Genomic DNA, 19,207 nt, shown 5'->3' with positions numbered 1-19,207 from the left:
CTCCCATCTTCTTAATGTGTTTACTAGTTGGCATTTAGTATGAAGAATTTTACCTTCATTTGTTTTTACCCATTATTTGTATTCATGTGAACTTCCCATCATCATTGTGTTGGAGGGGTATGATCCATCTCTTTTGATGCTCCAAGTGTCTGGACTTTATAGCAGCAGGAGTTTTTCAGGCATTGCTGTGCTTTTGTGATGCATTTGTCATTCTTCAGCACTACCTTCTTGGATGTTGCATGCCTATGTTTGCTCCCCTCATGGCAGCCAGGAAGCAAAGAGACAGGAAAAGATTGGAGACATTCTATATCCTTTCATATATATATATATCAAGTTACCTATTTTCCTCCCGTTAGGTCACGCCTCTGAATTTAACTATTAAGATGAAAGCCCTCCTGATTTTGTTATGTCTCAGTAATGTCACAAATGAGAAATAAACCTTCAACAGTGTGTCTTGTAGGGCAGCAGATGCTTTCATATCCACACAATAACTTTGACCACTGAGAAGGTAGTGATTGTGTATCTGGGGTATTCCTAGAGTGCCATCAACTCTGTCTTGTGGAGAGCAGATATTCAAGCTGAGGTAAAGGGTAGAAGTATACCTCTGCCGCCTCTTGGGAAATTTTTGTTAACTCTTCCTCCTCCTTCCTGCTGGTCACCCTGGACATGTTAGAGGTACAAGACCATTGCTGTCGCATGTAACAGATGGTGAGACAGACAGATGGACAATAAGGGTAAAGGGACAAAGGGTGCTAACTGGCATGGGTGTGTTTGCCAAAGTATTGCCTTTTCTTCTTTTGCTACTCCAGCAGGAGTAGGAGTGTATTAGTTACTCTCTGTGCTGTTAGGACAAAATACCTGACAGAAACAGTGCAAGAAAGGCAGGCTTTATTTTACCTCAGTTTGAGGATAGCCCATCATAGTAGGAAAGTAATGTGGGCAGAGGCTAAGATGACTGCAGTCAGTCAAGAAGAAGAGAGAAGAAGGCTGGTGGTTTGATTCTTTTATTTTTATTCAGTCCAGGATTTCAGTTCATGGCGTCTTCCCTTCCCACCTGTTCTAGTTTCCTTTCTGTTGCAGTGATACAGTTCCCTGACAGAAAAACAACTTAGAAGAGAAAGGGTTTATTTTACTGACAGTTCTGGGTCCATTATTGTGGGAAAGTGAAGGCATGAAGGAAACAGCTACTCACATCATCCACATTCAAGAGTAGAGAGAAATGAATGCACGTATGCATGTTTGATTGTGCTAAACTGTTTTTCTACTCGTACACAGCTTAGGACCCCTGTCTAAGGAATGGTGACACTCACATTTGGTTGTGTCAGTAGGACCTGGGAGAGTAGAGCCTAAAAAGAGAAGCAGGCTAAAGTCTGCAATAATGAACTTTATTCATAAGAATCACAAGAGTAAGGTGCTCAATCACAAAGATAAGCCCCGTGTGGCAAAACCATGTTTTTTTTTTTTTTTGCATAGAGACATATAAACAAATAGCAGTAGCCAGCTGTAATGAATAATGTAGACAATTCTACATTTAGTCTCTCTTCCCTCATGATTCTAGGTTGTGTCAAATTGACGATTAAAGGAAACTATCACACTCCCTTTGTTAACCTCACCTAGAAAGTCCCTTGTAGACATGTCCAGAGCCTTGCTTCCTGGTGATTTTTAGATCCTGTCAAGTTAATCAATGGTAACCATCACAAGGGGTTGTAAACATTTTCTTTAAAAGAATTGGAGATGATTTTGCCTTAGGGTTAAGGTTTGTATCACATGTAGTTCACAGGTCTTTGAAGATGTACAACCACATTTAGTTGGTCTGGTCTCAGAACTCCGAGATGAGCTTGATGGCGTGGAACAGGGCCTACTGGAATTTTCCATGTGTCTGACTGGATCTGTACTCAGTGGTCTTGATTGACTTTCACTCCAAGTGGTTTGCAGAGATGCTTATCGGCATCTATTGTTTCCCTGTAGGTCAGGCGCAGGAATAGTGAATTCCAACAGGACCCGTTCCCCGAGTGTCTATGCAAACACCTAAAAAAACCTGGTCCTAGTGTCCTTAGACTACACTAAAAACTACTGTGGATCCTTCTGGAAAGAGGGGGTGGACTAGCCTGAGATCAGGAGAACACGATGTCCTTCTCCTGTCTTTTAGTGGATATGACCTGTGTTCCCTTGGTGGGTATAATGAGGATGAGTAGTTCTTTCAAGAGGATTATTTGGGAAGCACTTGTGATGGCAGATGCTTCTGGGAAGAGGGATAGGGCATTTGACTTTGGTTACAAAGAAAAGCATGGTCCTGGTCTTAGGAGCTTCCGGTTAAGTAGAAATTGCAGTGAGTGAAGTTTCACTGGGGTTGTTCTGAGAAAGCTTTTCGTTGTCTTTGGAGCAAATGGAACTCCAAAGGTTATTAGATGTATGGTGAGGGCTATGTCTTTAGGGTCTACAGGCTGAAAGTTTTGTTGCTTGAAACTCCAGGAGTGTGTGATTTTGGTGTTTTAAGGCCTTGAGACTATAATATATTCCTCCATGTGGTGGGTACTTAAGCTCATATATGTAGTGATTCAATTGTCTAATTGAATTTTCTTATTTACACATTTCTAAATCTTAAAATTATTGTTATTTTGAGAGGGTTTCACTGTATAACTCTGGCTGGCCTGAAACTTGCTATATAGACCAGGGTGGCTTTGAACTCATAGAGGTTTACCTGTCTCTGCCCTCTTGAGTGTTGTGATTAAAATTTATGCCTCTATATACCAGGTGTATTTTTTAAAATTATGCATATATGTGTGTGGCTGTGTATGGTTATGTGTACTTGAGTGTCTAGAAGAGGGCATGGATTCCACTGGAACTGGACTTAGAGCAGCAGTTAGTGGACTTAAAGCCACCTCCTGGGATGCTGGGAACTGAACTCCAATCCTCTGGAAGAACAGCACGTGCTCCCCCTTTCTGTGCTTTTTTTGTTTTTGTCGTGTCAGACACTTGAAATACTTAAAAAGAGTTAAAGTTTTTTTTTTTAAAGTAAATGAAAAGGTAATAAATGCATATCAAAGCAATTTGCTGTATAAGAGCCAGAGCATTTCAGATTTCTAACTATTTGATTTGAGGATGCCCCTGATTGATGCCTAAATCTCTTTTTTTTCTTCTCCAGCAGGTAGTTCTGGCCAAGCAAGATACCAAGCAGGATTGCTGCATGAAAACTGAGCTACTAAGGGAAGGTAAGGGCTACTTCACCCAACAGGAGGGGACTTTGCTGCTTGCATTTTTTCCCCCAGTTTGTTCATTTTTTTATTATGTGTACAGTGTTCTGCCTGCATATATGCCTGTAGCCCAGAAGAGGGCACTAGATCTCATTACAGACAGTTATAGGCTACCATGTGGTTGCTGGGAATTGAACTTAGACCCTCTGGAAGAGCAGCCATTGCTTTTAACTGCTGAGCTATCTCTCCAGTCCCATATACACTCTTTTTTTTTTTTTTTTTCCCCCTCCGAGACAGGGTTTCTCTGTAGCTTTGGAGACTGTCCTGGAACTAGCCCTTGTAGACTATGCTGCCTCGAACTCACAAAGATTCACCTGTCTCTGCCTCCCAAGTGGTGGGATTAAAGGCAGGCGCCACCACCGCCTGGTGCCCCACATATACTCTTATTATCTCTCCTAGCCTTTTGACTTTCTTGGAATTTATCTAGGATTGCAGTGTACTTTTTTTAATCTCTCATTCCTGAACCAGAGGTCCTGAGTTCAATTCAGCAACTACATGGTGGCTCACAACCATCTGTACTAAGATCTGGCGCCCTCCTCTGGCATGCGGGCAGAATGTTGTATACATAATAAATAAATAAACCTTTAAAAAAAAAAAGATCTGCCAGAGAAGGAAAAATATTAACAAAGTGTAGAAATCAAATATCTTGTGTATCCTGTTTTAAAAGTGCAGCCGGAAAATAAAAAGTGTGTAATCACACTAACAATTGTAGCGTCTTTATTTATGACACTAGACCATCCACCCAGGCCCTGTATGATAACACGTGGGTAAACAAACTGTCATACACATGTAGGTTAATAGTGTGGTCCATGCAGAAGCATGGGTATAGTGTAAGTATATTTTTTGAAATGAAAAAAAAACCCAGGTCTCAAGGGCTTTTTTTTTCTTTGAAGATTTATTTATTAATCATGTACAGTATTCTGCCTGCCTGTATCCCTGCCCACCAGAAGAGGGCACCAGATCTCATTACGATGGTTGTGAGCCACCTCTGAGCCATCTCTCCAGCCCTCAAGGACTTGAGACAGGTTTTCTCTGAGGTTTTCTCTGTGCTGTCCTGGAACTCATTCTGTAGACCAGGCTGGCCTTGAACTCAGATATCCAATGCCTCTGTCTCCTGTGCTGCTATTAAAGGCGTGTGCCACCACTGCTCAGCTAGGTGTCTCCCATTTATAGAAACTTGGAAGATATAGTTGAGGTTTCAGTAGGTTTAGTGTGGAATGTTGAGGGTGACTTCAGGAGGCAGGCTATTCTGCAAGAAATCTAGTTATGGGGCTTGGGAGATGGCTCAGTGGTTGCTTTTCCAGAGAACTGGAGTTTGGTTCCAAGCACCCATGTCAGGTGGCTCACAACTATCTTCAACTGTAGCTCCAAGGGATCCAACACCTTCTCTATCTCTTACACACACAAGTTTTCTTCTGTTTTTGGTTTGCATGATAGGCTTTTTTCATACATTGCCATTGAACTTGTCTACACAGTAGTAAGTTTTAGCCTTATTTACTCCGTAGTGTCAGAGCAGGAACTCAAGCTGCCATATCACTTTTACAACCAAGAACAGAGAGAAATGAACACATATCTCCCGCCTGATTGTTTGCTCTCAACTGGCTCTCTCTAACATAGTCCAGTGCCCAGTCCATGAAATGATGCTACCTATGTTTGGCTGGGTTTTCCTAATATCAGTTAAAAATTAAGACAGTCCTACACAGACATGCCTATAGGCCAACCTGATCTAGATGCTTCTTTCTTTCTTTCTTTTTTTAAATTTATTTATTTATTATGTATACAATATTCTGTCTGTGTGTATGTCTGCAAGCCAGAAGAGGACACCAGACCTCATTACAGATGGTTGTGAGCCACCATGTGGTTGCTGGGAATTGAACTCAGGACCTTTGGAAGAGCAGGCAATGCTCTTAACCACTGAGCCATCTCTCCAGCCCTAGATGCTTCTTTATTTAAGACTTTCTTCCTGGGCTGGGGAGGTGGCTCAGCTGACAAAGGCTAGGCTTACAATCAAAACTCTGCGTCTCTTCCCCTGTGATTCTAGATTGCATCAAGGTGGCATTTAAAACTCTCCAGCACAATGATTAATCTCAGCCCTCGTCATCTGACTGACATATTTGAAGGTTGTCATATATTATAATCCTAATTTAGTAGTTTTTTCCTGAGCAGTTTGAAGATGTTTCACTGCTTTGCCTTACATATGGTTTAATCTGAAATACGTATCTGTATTTATCTTTTTCTTTGTATGTGATATATCACTTTTTCATATTGTTTTCCCCTTTCTTCTCTTTTCCCCATTCTGTTTTCTTTTTTGTTGTGTTTGAGAAAGCTATGAACTTTGAGTACAAATCACGCAGGACTTCTATATGTGACAGGCTGGCTAAGGCTTGCAATTTGGACTACAGTGTATCCTAGGCTGCACCCAAACAGGCCTATGGAAAATGTACCTTTGTCCTCATTGCTCTGCCTCTACTGTCCATGCTGTGGATTTAGGCTGGGTCATATGATTCTTCACTGTAGGAAGCTTGTTTTCCTTGCCTTTGCTATTCATTTTTGAAAGTTTACTCTTTTTTGTTATATTTTAGCTTAAGTCACAGATTTCTTTAATATATTAATTGGAATTCTGGTTAAAATATCACTGAATTTCTAAATTTGAGGGGCCTTGGCAGCTTTGTCATTTTGTTACCTGGTTCTAGAACATTCTCTCTTAATGTTTTTTTCTGTACATAGGCATTAAGTAATTTGACTTTTAAAAAAGAGAGCTAGTTCCAGGACAGGTTCCAAAGCTACAGAGAAACCCTGTCTCAAAAAAACAAAAATTAAAATTAAAAAAAAAATATATATATATACACACACACTTTGTAGTTTTCTTCCTTTTGTAAATATCTTGTTTTTCTTCATACTGACACACTGACACACATACATTTGAATATATGTCCTTTTGAGACAAGATTTCTCGATTATGCTTTATTCCAAGACAGGGTTTCTCTGTTACAGCTTTGACTGTCCTTGAACCCCTTTTATAGACCAGGCTGGCCTTGAATTCACAGAGATATGCCCATTTCTGCCTTCCAGGTGCTAGGGGATTAAAGGTGTGTGCCACCACTGTCCAGAAGTCCTGGAACTCTTTTATGTATACCACACTGTCCTTAGCTTCCTAAGTGCTAGGATTAAATATATACACCACCATGCCTGACTTTCTTCTTACATATATTTTTTTATTTTTGGTTTTTTCAAGACAGGGTTTTTCTGTAGCTTTGGTGCCTGTCCCAGAACTAGCTCTTGTAGACCAGGCTGGCCTCGAACTCACAGAGATCTGCCTGCCTCTGCCTCCCAAATGCTGGGATTAAAGGCTTGCGCCACCACCGCCCAGCTTCTTCTTATATTTTTAAGGTAATGTTGCTATAGAGAAATGGCATTCTTTTTGTAGGGTTTTTCTTTTTTCTTTTTTTCTTTGTTTTGGTAATTCTTGGTATCAACCCAGGCAATTATGCATTCTGGACAAGTACTGTGCCACCGAGCTACAGTTCAACTATGTCACTTAATTCTGAAAATAGTGGTCTGACTTTGTGCTTGTGTCTTGATCAGATAAGGTGACAGCATCCTGTCTCTTCATTACTGCCTTTGCTTTTCTTTCTCTTATCTGGTGCTGCTGTTACTCAATCATTTCTTTATGTGCCAAACTTTTAGAAGCATTAATGGATAAATGTGCTATTTCTATTGACCTGCAATTAAAAAACGTGTTGGACAAAGTATACATTGACTCCAGAATTTGCTGTATAACCTCCCAAGTTAAGGAAAGTTTTTACATATTTTGTTTTGCTAAGGACTTAAAAAGTTACTAAAGGCTGGTTGTTCATTCAGAAAGGACATATTGCATAGGTTTCTCCCTGGCCTTCTGAGAGGAATAGGAAAGGCAGTCTCTGCTGTTTTAGAATGTGTATTCTTGGGAAGGGCAGGCAGCTAATATGACAAATGGTAAGTCCTGTGTGTTAGGTGATAGGCACAGGGAAAAGGAGAGCTGAGGGCCTCTGTCGAGCTTTGCACCCACTAGAGTGGCCTCCTACCCCCAGGGCTGCTTCAGCCCCTTGGAATTCCTACTTTCCTGGTCATGATAGAATAGCCAGAGGAGTCTGGACTTCTTAGAGAAGACATGTAATGGCCAAAAATATACTTAATGTGATCCCCTTCCCTCCAGCTTTTCTTTGGACTTCTGTGATACTGCTTTTGAAGCAACTCCTTAAAAAAATGATTTTCAGTTATGAATGTGTATCTAAGTATGAACATGTGGGGCATAAGTACAGGTGACTTCAGAGTCCAGAAGAGGGAAGTGAGTCCTAGTAGGTCTTCTGTCTCCCACCCCTAATAAGTTTCTTTGCCAACTCAGAAGGCCATATCAAGCTGAATTGGAAAAGTATAATAACAGGTTTATTTGAGCAAAGCAACTCCTGGGTGTTTTTGCCTGTCCCAGAGACTGAGGCTAGAGAAGTCATACCCTTGAACTAAAGCAGGAAGACTTTATAGGTTGTAGATGAGGGTGGTGACCTGTCTGCCACAAACTGGATTTGTGCCTAAGTCTGGTTAAAAGTTGGACAGGGATTTGGACTGCTGATGGCAACAGGGGAGGAAGTAGCAGCAGTCCAAGTTCTAAGAATTTGGAACTGGCTTTTTGGCCCAGTTTTCTTTGTTTGGAGACTGAGTTTGTGGAGTTGAGAGAGAGAGAGAGAGAGACCCAGAGGTTCCAGTCCAACAGATACCTTGGACTTGGAGTTAAAAGTGGTTAGGAACTGCCTAGTGTGGGTATTGCAAATGCAAACCAAATTAGGTACTCTGTAAGAACAGTAAGTGCTCTTAATCCCTGAACTTCCTTCTCCCTTTAAATCTCCAACAAATGGTCTTTTTAAAAATTAGGCTGACTTCTCAAATTTTACCAAAAGTTAATATTTTAAGAAATAAATCAGCATTTCTGTTATTAAGTTAAGTATTGGTTTCTATAGGAAATAAATAATTTTTATAGGCAGGTGCGGGTTTTTTTTTTTTTTTTGGTGTGGAGTCTTGAACCCAGGGCCTTGCACATGTTAGGCAAGAGTTTCCCACTTAGCTACATGCTAACACTGTAGAAAATTTCGTAGCATATTTGTAGACAAATATGTTGGCCAAATAAATTGTAATTTATGGTGATAGTTATGGATTGATGGATGCTGGCCACTGTGACATGCCTTTCTTTGTTTACAGATACACCTATGGCTGCTGATGAAGGTTCCACAGAGAAACAGACAGGAGAGACTCCCATGGCTACAGATGGAGAAACCAATGGTTCTTGTGAAAAGAGCAGTGACAGCAGCCATCCAAATGCACCCAAACATACTCAGGAGAACACAAGAGCTAGCCCGCAGGAAGGTACCAACAGAGCATCTCGGGTGGCCGAAAATGGACTTTCAGAAAGAGACATAGAAGTGGGAAAGCAAAACCATGTCACAACTGACGACTTCATGCAGACTTCTGTCATTGGCAGCAATGGATATTTTTTAAATAAACCAGCCCTGCAGGGGCAGCCCTTGAGGACTCCCAGCACTCTAGCCTCCTCGCTTCCTGGTCATGCGGCAAAAACTCTTCCTGGAGGGGCCAGTAAATGCAGGACTCCAAGTGCACTTCCTCAGACACCAACCACAGCACCTGCTGTGCCTGGGGAAGGGAGTGCAGACACAGAGGACAGGAAGCCTACAGCCTCGGGCACTGATGTCAGGGTTCACAGGGCACGCAAGACCATGCCGAAGTCCATCCCGGGCCTGGTAATTTTATATCTTCTTTTCTGTCTTAATCCTCCTTTGCATTAATGAAAACAAATAGATTTTCACGTAACAAAGGGAAAAACTAATTAATAGCAGTGGTCATCAGTAGTCATTCCAGATATATGAGCAACCAACTCAGATGATACCACATCAGCCCTGCTTTCAGTGTTTTTCCTGAAGGCTTCTTTTTGCTCTGAAGATGGGTCGGGCTTTTTCAAGGAAACTGTCGTGTGTGTGTGTGTGTGTGTGTGTGTGTGTGTGTGTGTGTGTGTGTCCGTTTCTCTGTGTAGTCCTGGCTGCTCCAGAACTCAATCTGTAGACCAGGCTAACCTCGACCTCACAGAGATCTTGCTTCCTCTGCCGAGTGCTGTGATTATGGGATTAAAAGGTGAGTGTCACCATTGCCTGTCAGAAAACTTATTTTTCTTCTGCCATTTCTGGAAGGTTCTGAAAGTGATCTTCAGGGTTGCTGAGAGCAAGATGAGCTCTGTACTTTACCATTGACAGAAAGTAGTACTTCCCTATAATACTCAGCCAGCTGAGCTTGGTCTCACTCTGTTTTTCATTGCATGTATTTGATGCATGTTTTCAAAATGTCTGCAGTTCTGTTACTTTTGATGTGGATTTAGCTTTGGTGGATTCCACATTCACGATCATACTCCCTTGTGATTTCTAGTGCCTTTCGTGTGCAGACTGCTGTTTTCTCTGTAGCGTTTAGGATTTCATTCTGGAACCTTTCCCCAAGACTGTCAGTCTGTGGGGTTGCCTTGTCAGCTCCAGAAACATGTAATGATGTGTGGTTATTAATTTCCCTCTCATAGAATCCCTTGTCTGTGAGCACAGTACTGTGAACTTTGTGTCCTTCTATAGGTGTACCTATTTCCTGCTTTATGCTTTAACCCTTTTCATTCTGGTCTTTACGTTGATGTTTTAAATTTTTAATACCTGTTTGTTTCTTTTTCTTCTTTTTGTTGTTGTTTTCTTTGAGACAGGGTTGGTTTTTCTGTGTATCCCTGGCCGTCCTGTAACTTGCTCTTGTAGACCATGCTGGTCTCAAAACATACAGAGATACACCTGCCTCTGCTTACCTCATACTGGGAAAATAGGTTTTTAAAATTTTTATTAAAAAATTACGTATTTATGTTTTGGTTTGAGCTAGGGTCTCACATAGCCCAGGTAGGACTTAGACTTATATTCCTGATATTCCTGCTCCTACCATCTAGATTGTGGAATTGTGCATGTGTGCCACCATGCCTAAATCATAGTTCATCTTATCCAATACAATAGACTGATCATGAGACTAGGGAGATGCCTCCGTGAGCAAAGTGCTTGCTGAGGAAGTATGAACACCCTAGTTTAAACCCCTAGCATCCACAGAACACCTGCATGCACCACAGAATCAAATGCCTGTAATTCTAGTGCCACTAGTGCGGAAGAGACCTGGGTTGTGCTGGCCTAGTTGAATCAGTAAGCTCTAGGTTATGTTGAAAGACATTGTCTCAAAAAAATCATGTGGAAAGTGATTGGGGAATAGAAAGATCTGTTATTAACCTTTGCCTTTTAGACTGTAAACAGATTTTTCTTTGGGCCACTAGCTCACAAATAATGGCATGGAGACTTATAAGAGTTTGGCCTTAGCTTAGGCTTGTTCTTAACTAGTTCTGATATCTTAACTCATTTCTATGTTTTACCATGTGGCTTTTTATCTTTCATTCTGTATGCCTGGCTCCCTCTGTCTCATTGGTGTCTCCTCTGTGCCTCAGTTATCTCCTCCTACTTCCTCTCTGTCCAGAATTCTTATTTTATACTTTTGCTAGCTATTGGCTGTTTAGCTCTTTATTTAACCAATCATGGCAAAAATCTTTTTTTTTTTTTGGTTTGTTTTGTTTTGTTTTTGTTTTTTGAGACAGGGTTTCTTTAGCTTTGGAGCCTGTCCTGGAACTAGTAGACCAGGCTGACCTCGGACTCACAGAGATCCACCAGCCTCTGCCTCCTGAGATCTGGGATTAAAGGTGTACACCACCACTGCCTGACAATGGCAATATATCTTTTTTTTTTGGGGGGGCAATATATCTTAATACAGTGTATAAATATCCCACAACAGTAGACAGACACACACACACAACACACTAGATAGAGAAGGATGGATAGATGGATGGGTATAGAGAGCTACTACTGAGATTCTTTCACAATCTCTTAGGAATCTAATTCCTCAGAGGAGTTTTGTTTAAATGTAGCTCTTTTTCATGTTTGTTTTCCCAAGAGTGCTTGTTTTTATCTTTGTGGTGCTGGTTCTGATTGCTCAAGTGCCATGTGTGGATCTGTAGTCGCTACATTGGGTATAGGGTGGAGCTGCTTGTCATCATTGGCAATCCTATAGCTATCAGATGTTTTGTCCTCTTGCCAGGCATTTATATGGGTTCAACTTAATGGAACATGGACTGGCCACTTAGCCTGGGGGCCCCCCAATTCCCAGCTTGGCTAGCTTGATAAACATAAGATTCTGCATGGTCAGACCATACAGATAGCACGGAGGTCACCTGGCTATTAACCACCTCTGCTCCATTCATAAAGTACATGTGACAGCTCCCATATAGCTGGGTCTTACTGAGTGAGAAACAGTGATCCAGATAAAGGACTAGGGAGGAAGAGTCTAAGATAAACTTAAGAATCTGGGGAGCCAGGAGTAGCCTGGCTCTACAGATAGCATAGAAGTCAACAGCAATTAACCACATCCATTTCCAGCCTTCTGGGTAGAAAACAAGTTATATATATATCTTTTTTTGAAGAGACATTCCTGGTTTTCCTAGTGCATCTGTGAGCACAAGGACCTTTCCCTTCTACAGCTGCTCTTCCAGAGGGCCCTAGCATATCTTTATTAGGGGCTCCCAGCCATTTGTTACTTTAACTCCATGGACTCTGATACCTCTGGTGCTTCAGGCACTTGCATTGATTTCTACATATTCACATCCAGCCTAATACATGTACATATAATTAATTATAAATCTTTACAAAGAAAATAGGGTAGCTGGACATGGTGGTGTATACATTTAATCCTAGCGCTCAGGATGCCTTAGTGGGTAGATGTGAGGTGGATGTATCACTGGAGGACAGCTAGTGATACATAGAGAGACCTTGCCACAAAACACGAAAATCAAAAAGCACCCTAGAAAGAGAGGGTAATGAAAGATGAATGTGCTCAGAATACATTGTGTACATGTATGAAAATATCATAATCCTATTATTGTGTGTAGTTAAAGTATGCTAATAGTAAAAGGAAAAGCCCTGAGACTTAAAAAATAATTATGTATTAAAATATGCTGACAGAAAAATAGACCAAGAAAGTTAAAAGTTTATGATTATCAAGAAGCTTCAAAAATAGTATTTTTTTTAAAAATATTTATTTATTATTATGTATAGTGTTCCACCTGCATGTATGTCTACATGCCAGAAGAAAGCACCAGATCTCTTTACAGATGGTTGTGAGCTACCATGTGGTTGCTGAGAATTGAACACAGGTCCTCTGGAAGAGCAGCCAGTGCTCTTAACCTCTGAACCATCTCTCCAGCCCCCCTCCCCCACAAATAGTATTGAGATATACATGTGCCTTTCCAGTCTTCTTATTAGTAACATTTAAAAAGTTTAAAAAAATATTTAGTTATTCATTTATTGTATATGAGTGAGTGCAAATATTGTGTACACAGTGCACACGTGCCATAGCATACATGTGATCTAAGTCAGATGTCAACTTGCAGGACTTGTCTCTGTCCTTCCAGATGTGGGTCCTGGGGATTGAATTCAGGTCATCAGGCTTGGTGACAAGTTCATGGTTTCCTGAGCTATCTTCATTGCTGGAGGTACCTGGTTTCTGGTGTCCTTGCCAGTATTTGTCCTGCTGCTGCTGTGTTTCGGTGGTCTAATGTGCTTGTCATAATTTTACTTGAACTTCTTCACCATGTGATGTGGCTCTTCTCAGTGATGATTTGCAACTCTGTTGTTGATGGAGAAATGCGTTTCACATCTTTTACCCTTTTATAATAAAGTATTTTGTTAGCTTTAAGATTTCTGTTGCTTCCCTTTCTCCCTTTTACACACTTAGTGCTGATTTTTAATCCAGTGGGCAAGCTCTCTACCACTGAGATAAATCCTCAGCTCTAGGATTTCTGGATAGACCCTTTGTCAGTTAGGAGGCATGCTCTAATATTTTTCCCAAAACAACAGGGCATGTCCTTGTCTGTTCATGTCCTCTGTCTCCTGTCTTGCTTTCCCTGGGCCTTTTTACAGGTCCAGGGTTTGTCTTGAACTTGCTTGGTAGACCTGGCTTCCTTCAAAGCAGTGAACCTTCTGCTTCTGTCTCCTGAGTTAGTGTGTTCAGTCTTAGGCTATCCAGTTACAGCTGTGATGACTGCTTATATTCATCTGTATATAATTTTTTCTGTTTTGGGGTTGAGTATTCAAGAGTGTAATTACCAAAGAGTGCAGCAGCTTTCATCCCTGACTCCTGACTTGTAGTCTTACTGTTGCTTGCCACCACACCCAGCCTCATTTTCTTATTTTGATGAACTGAAGTTTGATGTCTCATTTGATGGAATTCAGTTTATCAGTTTTATGTTTGGGACTGTGTTCTTGGTGGCATTTGTGAAACTCTTTCCTTGACCTAGATTTTTAAAGTTTTCCGGCATCTTTCCTGTCAGAATTTTACATGCTTTAGGAGTGTTTGTTGTCTGCTTTTTCTCTGGATCTGTTTCTGCAACCCACTCCTACATGTTCTAGCTAATTCGATTTAGGTGTGTAGGGAGAGATGCTTCTGTCATTCTGTCACATGGACGATTGGTTCTTGGTACTGATGCAATTCAATGTTGAGTTCTGACTGCAATCAGTTGTCATGCTGAGAACTCACGTTCCTGCCCAGTTCTGTCTTGGTAGAATCCTGAGCATTTAATGTTGAAAGGTAGGAGAATGTGTGTGTGTGTGTGTGTGTGTGTGTGTGAAGGAGGAGACTTCTTTCCTCATATCATATACAAGGGACAACAGGGTGTGTGTGTATTCTCTTGTTGTATATGGTATGAGGAAGAAGCCACCTCCTTCTCCTCTTCCTCATATATATTTATATATATATTCAATATATATTATATATATTCAAGATTTATTTATTTTGTTTTACAGTATTCTGTCTGCATGTATGCCTGCAGGCCAGAAGAGGGTACCAGATTTCATTAAAGATGGTTGCGAGCCACCATGTGGTTGCTGGGAATTGAACTNGAAATAATTACACGGAAACTGTATTCTTTCAAACACTGCCTGGCCCGGCTAGGTCCAGTTTCTTATTGGCTAGCTCTTACATATTGTTCTAACCCATTTCTAATATTCTGTGTAGCCCATGAGCTGGCTTACCAGAGAGGATCTTAACCTGCGTCTGTCTGGAGTGGGAGCATCATGGCAACTCACTCACTCAGCTTCTTTTTCCCAGCATTTTACTCTGTCTACTCCGCCTACCTAATTTTCTGTCCTATGAGGGCCGAGGCAGTTTCTTTATTATTAACCAATGAAATCAACAGATAAGATACAAGACCCACCTCCATCATTGTACTGGCAAAGGGGAATTATTGAATGACCTTTTTTAAAGATTTATTTATTTATTGTGTATACAGTATTCTGCCTACATTCATGCTTGCAGGCCAAAAGAGGGCACCAGATCTCATTACAAATGGTTGTGAGCCACCATGTGGTTGCTGGGAATTGAACTCAGGACCTTTAGATGAGCAGGCAGTACTCTTAACCACCGAGCCATCTCTCCCACACCCTGACCTGTTTATTATAGACATATTTAAACTATAAAATCAGCCGGGTGGTGGTGGTGCACACCTTCAGTCCCACCCCTCGGGAGGCAGGGGATCTCTGTGAGTTTGAGGCAAGCCTGGTCTACAAGGAGCTAGTTCCAGGACAGGCTCCAAAGCTACAGAGAAACCCTGTCTCAAAAAGCCAAGAAAAGCTGTCTCTCATAACGGATTCTTCATCCTGCAGAGGATGGTAGCGCTGAGTGTTCCGCTCATGTGTTCTAGAGCTAGGTCCTTCTTTGTTAATAGTTGTACTATGCGGATTTTGGACTTTCTACCTTCCTCCACCATGGCCTGTCTTTTAGTAAATGAGATTTAAAGAGAAAAAGAATTGATTTTTGGATGCATTTTATTTCAGTCACCATCTGCTACTGAAGTTATTGTAACCACTTGTCTTTGTTTCGAAGCATGCAGCCAGCAAAGACCACAGAGAAGTTCGAGACCATAAGGAACCAAAAGAGGATATCAGCAGAAATATTTCTGAATGTGGACGACAGCAGCTTTTACCAACCTTCCCAGCCCTCCACCAGTCGCTACCTCAGAACCAGTGCTACATGGCCACCACAAAGTCCCAGACAGGTAAATACAGTTTTACACACACACACACACACACACACACACACACACACACACACACACATTTTGAGCTTGTTTCTGTCCAGGCAGTGTAATGCTGGCCACTTTTGGAGTTGAGTGATGGGCCTGTGTGGCTAAGAAGCCCTCTGTCATCAATCTTTATGACTTCTCTTTTGCTTTCCTGACTTGCTTTTAATCTCAAAGTGAACATTTTGTTTTTTACTGAAATCTTCTGAGATGTAAATTGAAGACTCTGAATTTTGTGAGTTGCTGATGGAAACACTAAGGTGTGTTAGGCCAAGATACAGAGAATTGTTCTTGGGCTTTATCTTTGTAACCAGCTTCTTAACTGTGAAATTCTCTCCTCACTCTTCTGTGCTTACTGTGTGCCTTGTTGGTGGAAGGAGTGAACTAGTATTCGATTATTGGGGGTTAGGTTCTCTTTACTTTTATTTTATTATTATTATTTTTTTCTTAGACGGTGTTTTTCTTTATAGCCCTGGCTGTCCTGCTTCTAGCTATGTAGACTAGCTTGGCTAATGGCATGTTCCACCACACTTGACTTTATTCATTTTTTACAGTTATGTGTATGTTTGTGTGTGGGTATGTGCACTTGAACAAGGGAGGCCAAGGAGGCCAGAAGAGGGATTGGATCCTCTGGAACAGAATTAGAGGCAGTTTGAGTACCTGACCTGGATGCTGGGAATCAAACTCAGATCCTCTGTAAGAACTATACTAACGAAACCATCTTTCCACCCCTGTATTGAGAGTAAATTATTGGAGGTGGGTTATCACAGGAGACCACGCAGGAGATCTCATAGGTTTCGTTTAAGTCCCTGCATGATTCAGATCAGCACAGCTTTTTTTTTTTACTAGTCTGCAGAGCATATGTGCACATAGTGCTCTTCTAGGAAATGCGCCATCCCTTCTCTCACGAACCAGTAGTGAATTTTAACTTAGAAAGGGTTTGTTGTGCTGAGTGTTGTTGACATGGAAGGTTTATTTTAGAAATTCTCACCTTGCCACTGCTTTTTTTCTTTCTTCGTGGACTTAAAAAAAAACCTCAAATAAAACACACATACACACACATATACATACACTTCTTTCCCCCTGTGTATATATGTGTTGCTTGCATTTATGTCTGTACACCACCACATGTATGCCTGATGCCCATGGAGCTCAGAAGACTCTGCTGGATCCCTTGAAACTTGAGTTACAGGTGATTTTAACAGCTGTGTAAGTGCTGGGGAACCAACTTGGATCTTCTAAGAGCAACAAGTACACTGAAACCCCTGAGTCTTTTTTTTTTTTTTTTTTTTCCTTTCTGAGACAAGATTTCTTTGTGTAGCCCTGACTGTCCTGGAACTCAGTAGACCACAGTGCCTGCCTCTGTCTCCGGAGTGGTAGGATCAAAGGTGTGGACCACCATCGCCTGGCCTCCTGAGTCATCTTTTCTAGCCCTCTTTTTTTCACTTTTAAAGTATTTTTTCTTCTTTTCCTTCTCTTCTACTCTCCTTTATCTTTCCTACCTCTCCATTTAAGCCCCTTTTCGTCCTTTCCTCTCCTTTCTCCCCACTATATACTTAGGCTGACCCTGAAGTCTTTTTCCTATGACCTCAGCTTCCTGAGTGTTGAGATAGCAGTCTCGTACTACTATGAACAACTACTACTCTTTACTTTAAAGCAATTTCAGAATTTCAGCAAAGTTGTAGGCATTTTACAAAAGAGTCCAGTGTATTTTTATATTCTTTGTATTTAACTAATCCTTTCGTGTGCGTGTATGTATATGTGTGTATGTGTGTGTGTGTTTATTTTTTTTAACTTTTGAAACACTTTTCTTAAGCTGCTAGTTACAGACTTGGGCCTCAGAATATTTGTTTGTTTCTCCTGGAAATAGTGGTATACTGTCTCTAAAAGTAAGGACATTTTTTGAGTGAGTACTGTGGTGTAGCAAATAATCAGTAAATTAATTTTACTGTGATATTATCTATTCTAGGTGCATTGGCCAACTTTTGCCAGTTTTTTATTAATACCAATCAAACAAATCCTAGCCCTGGATTCCACAATCATTTGGTTGCTTTATCTTGCCTTTTTGTTTTAATCTATAACATTCCCAGTCTTCTTTGTCTTTCCTGTCTGTGGGGCGGGAGACCACAATCTAGATGTTTCATAGAAACTCCCTAATAACTTTGCCCAGTGCTTCTCCAGATCTGATTTGAGTCATAGGCCAAGCTGTAGGCCTCATTTGGTGACCTTTCGCTGTGTTTGGGCCAAACATAAAGTCACTTTTTCCTACATTGTCCTCAGAGGCCGCGCTTCAGGTTTGCGCCATTTGGTAGTTTTCTGCTTCAGTTTCTTCCTTTAGTCTATTAATTACTTTTTTTTTTTTTTTTGATGGAGGAGGTACTTCATTTTCTCGCCATGCTATCCTTTTGTATGTGTATGTGTAGTCTTCGTGTATGTGTGTGTTCATGTGTGGAAGGTAGAAGTTGACATTGGGAATTCTTTTTCAATTGTCCTCTACCTTTTATTTTTATTTATTTTGGTTTTTCGAGACAGGGTTTCTCTGTAGCTTTGGAGCCTATCTAGCTCTTGTAGACCAGGTTGGTTTTGAACTCACAGAGATCTGCCTGCCTCTTTAAAAATGTTTTATTTAATTATTTTATTTATATGTGTATGAGTGTTTTTCCAATATGTCTATCTTGCCTATATGCATATAGTGCTCAAGGAGAACAGAAGAGGGCATTGGATCTCAAGGAGCCTGAGTTACAGATGGTTGTTAGCTGACTTCTTGTTGCTGGGAACCAAAATGGATCCTCTGTAGGAGTAACAAGTCCTTTTTAAACACTGAGCTGTCTCCCATTTACCTTATTGTTTTCATGATAATTTTTTTATTCTATGGGAATTACACATCGTGTACACCAATTCTCCTCATTTCCCAGTCCCTTCCTAACTCACCCCCTGTAGCATTCTTCCTCCTCCAAAGAAAATTTAAAGTAAAAACAGAGTAACCCAAAATCCACTTTGCTATTCCACCTTTCCCGCCTCTCCAATAACTTCTTTATTTATCTTAATGCCATTGGGAGCTGCAGTGTGTCACACAGTATTCCCTTTTGTCCATTCAGCCCAACCTGCACATGGTCATTGGCATGAGTTGTCATTCTGGTTTCTGGTCCATTAATACTGAATGCTCATCGAAACTTCTCTTGCATATCCTACTGTTGTCTGAGTCATTGAGATCCTGTGACTGTGGTTCTGCATGACAGGTCCCTTCGTGCACTCTGGTAGGTCATTGATGGTTTAGCTGTTGGGGCGTGCCTACTTAGGGCCCTGGATGTGCGTCCAGTGATAGCTAATTTGATCAGTCCAGGCCGCTGGGACTGCCTCTTTTCAGAAGAGGGCCGGAGGCAGCTGTTCTATGCCCATGCCATCATGGGGGTGTGTGTGTGGAAGTTCTGCTGCTGGTGTTGCCAGCAAGAGGCAGGGCCTGCCTGCGCATGAAGCCGGATGCATAAAAGGGGCAGGAAATGGGAGTCACATAATCTCAAGATAACTCCAAAAAGTTTTAATTATCATTCTTTTTTTTAAAAAATATTTATTTATTATGTATATAATATTCTGTCTGTGTGTATGCCTGAAGGCCAGAAGAGGGCACCAGACCCCATTACAGATGGTTGTGAGCCACCATGTGGTTGCTGGGAATTGAACTCAGGACCTTTGGAAGAGCAGGCAATGCTCTTAACCACTGAGC

General features: G+C 41.2%; 1 protein-coding gene across 7 annotated transcripts in view; it reads left to right on the top strand.

The window, feature by feature from the left end:
* The window catches only part of Ehmt1 (euchromatic histone lysine methyltransferase 1), a 105,275-nt gene that overhangs the window by 932 nt on the left and 85,136 nt on the right, over positions 1-19,207 (top strand). For all 7 annotated transcript variants that reach the window (XM_050139896.1, XM_050139897.1, XM_050139892.1 and 4 more), the window contains 3 exons: positions 3,146-3,212; positions 8,487-9,043; positions 15,288-15,459. In XM_050139896.1, the coding sequence (XP_049995853.1) occupies positions 3,188-3,212; positions 8,487-9,043; positions 15,288-15,459 (754 nt within the window). In that variant the 5' untranslated portion in view covers positions 3,146-3,187. Of the gene's footprint in view, positions 1-3,145; positions 3,213-8,486; positions 9,044-15,287; positions 15,460-19,207 lie in introns of those variants that run through there.

The sequence above is a fragment of the Alexandromys fortis genome, unplaced genomic scaffold (assembly GCF_014885135.2).
Source record: "Alexandromys fortis isolate MF-2015 unplaced genomic scaffold, M_Fortis_MF-2015_v1.1 scaffold_33, whole genome shotgun sequence".
Classification (NCBI taxonomy): Eukaryota; Metazoa; Chordata; class Mammalia; order Rodentia; family Cricetidae; genus Alexandromys; species Alexandromys fortis.
This window is presented reverse-complemented; position numbering and strand designations above follow the sequence as displayed.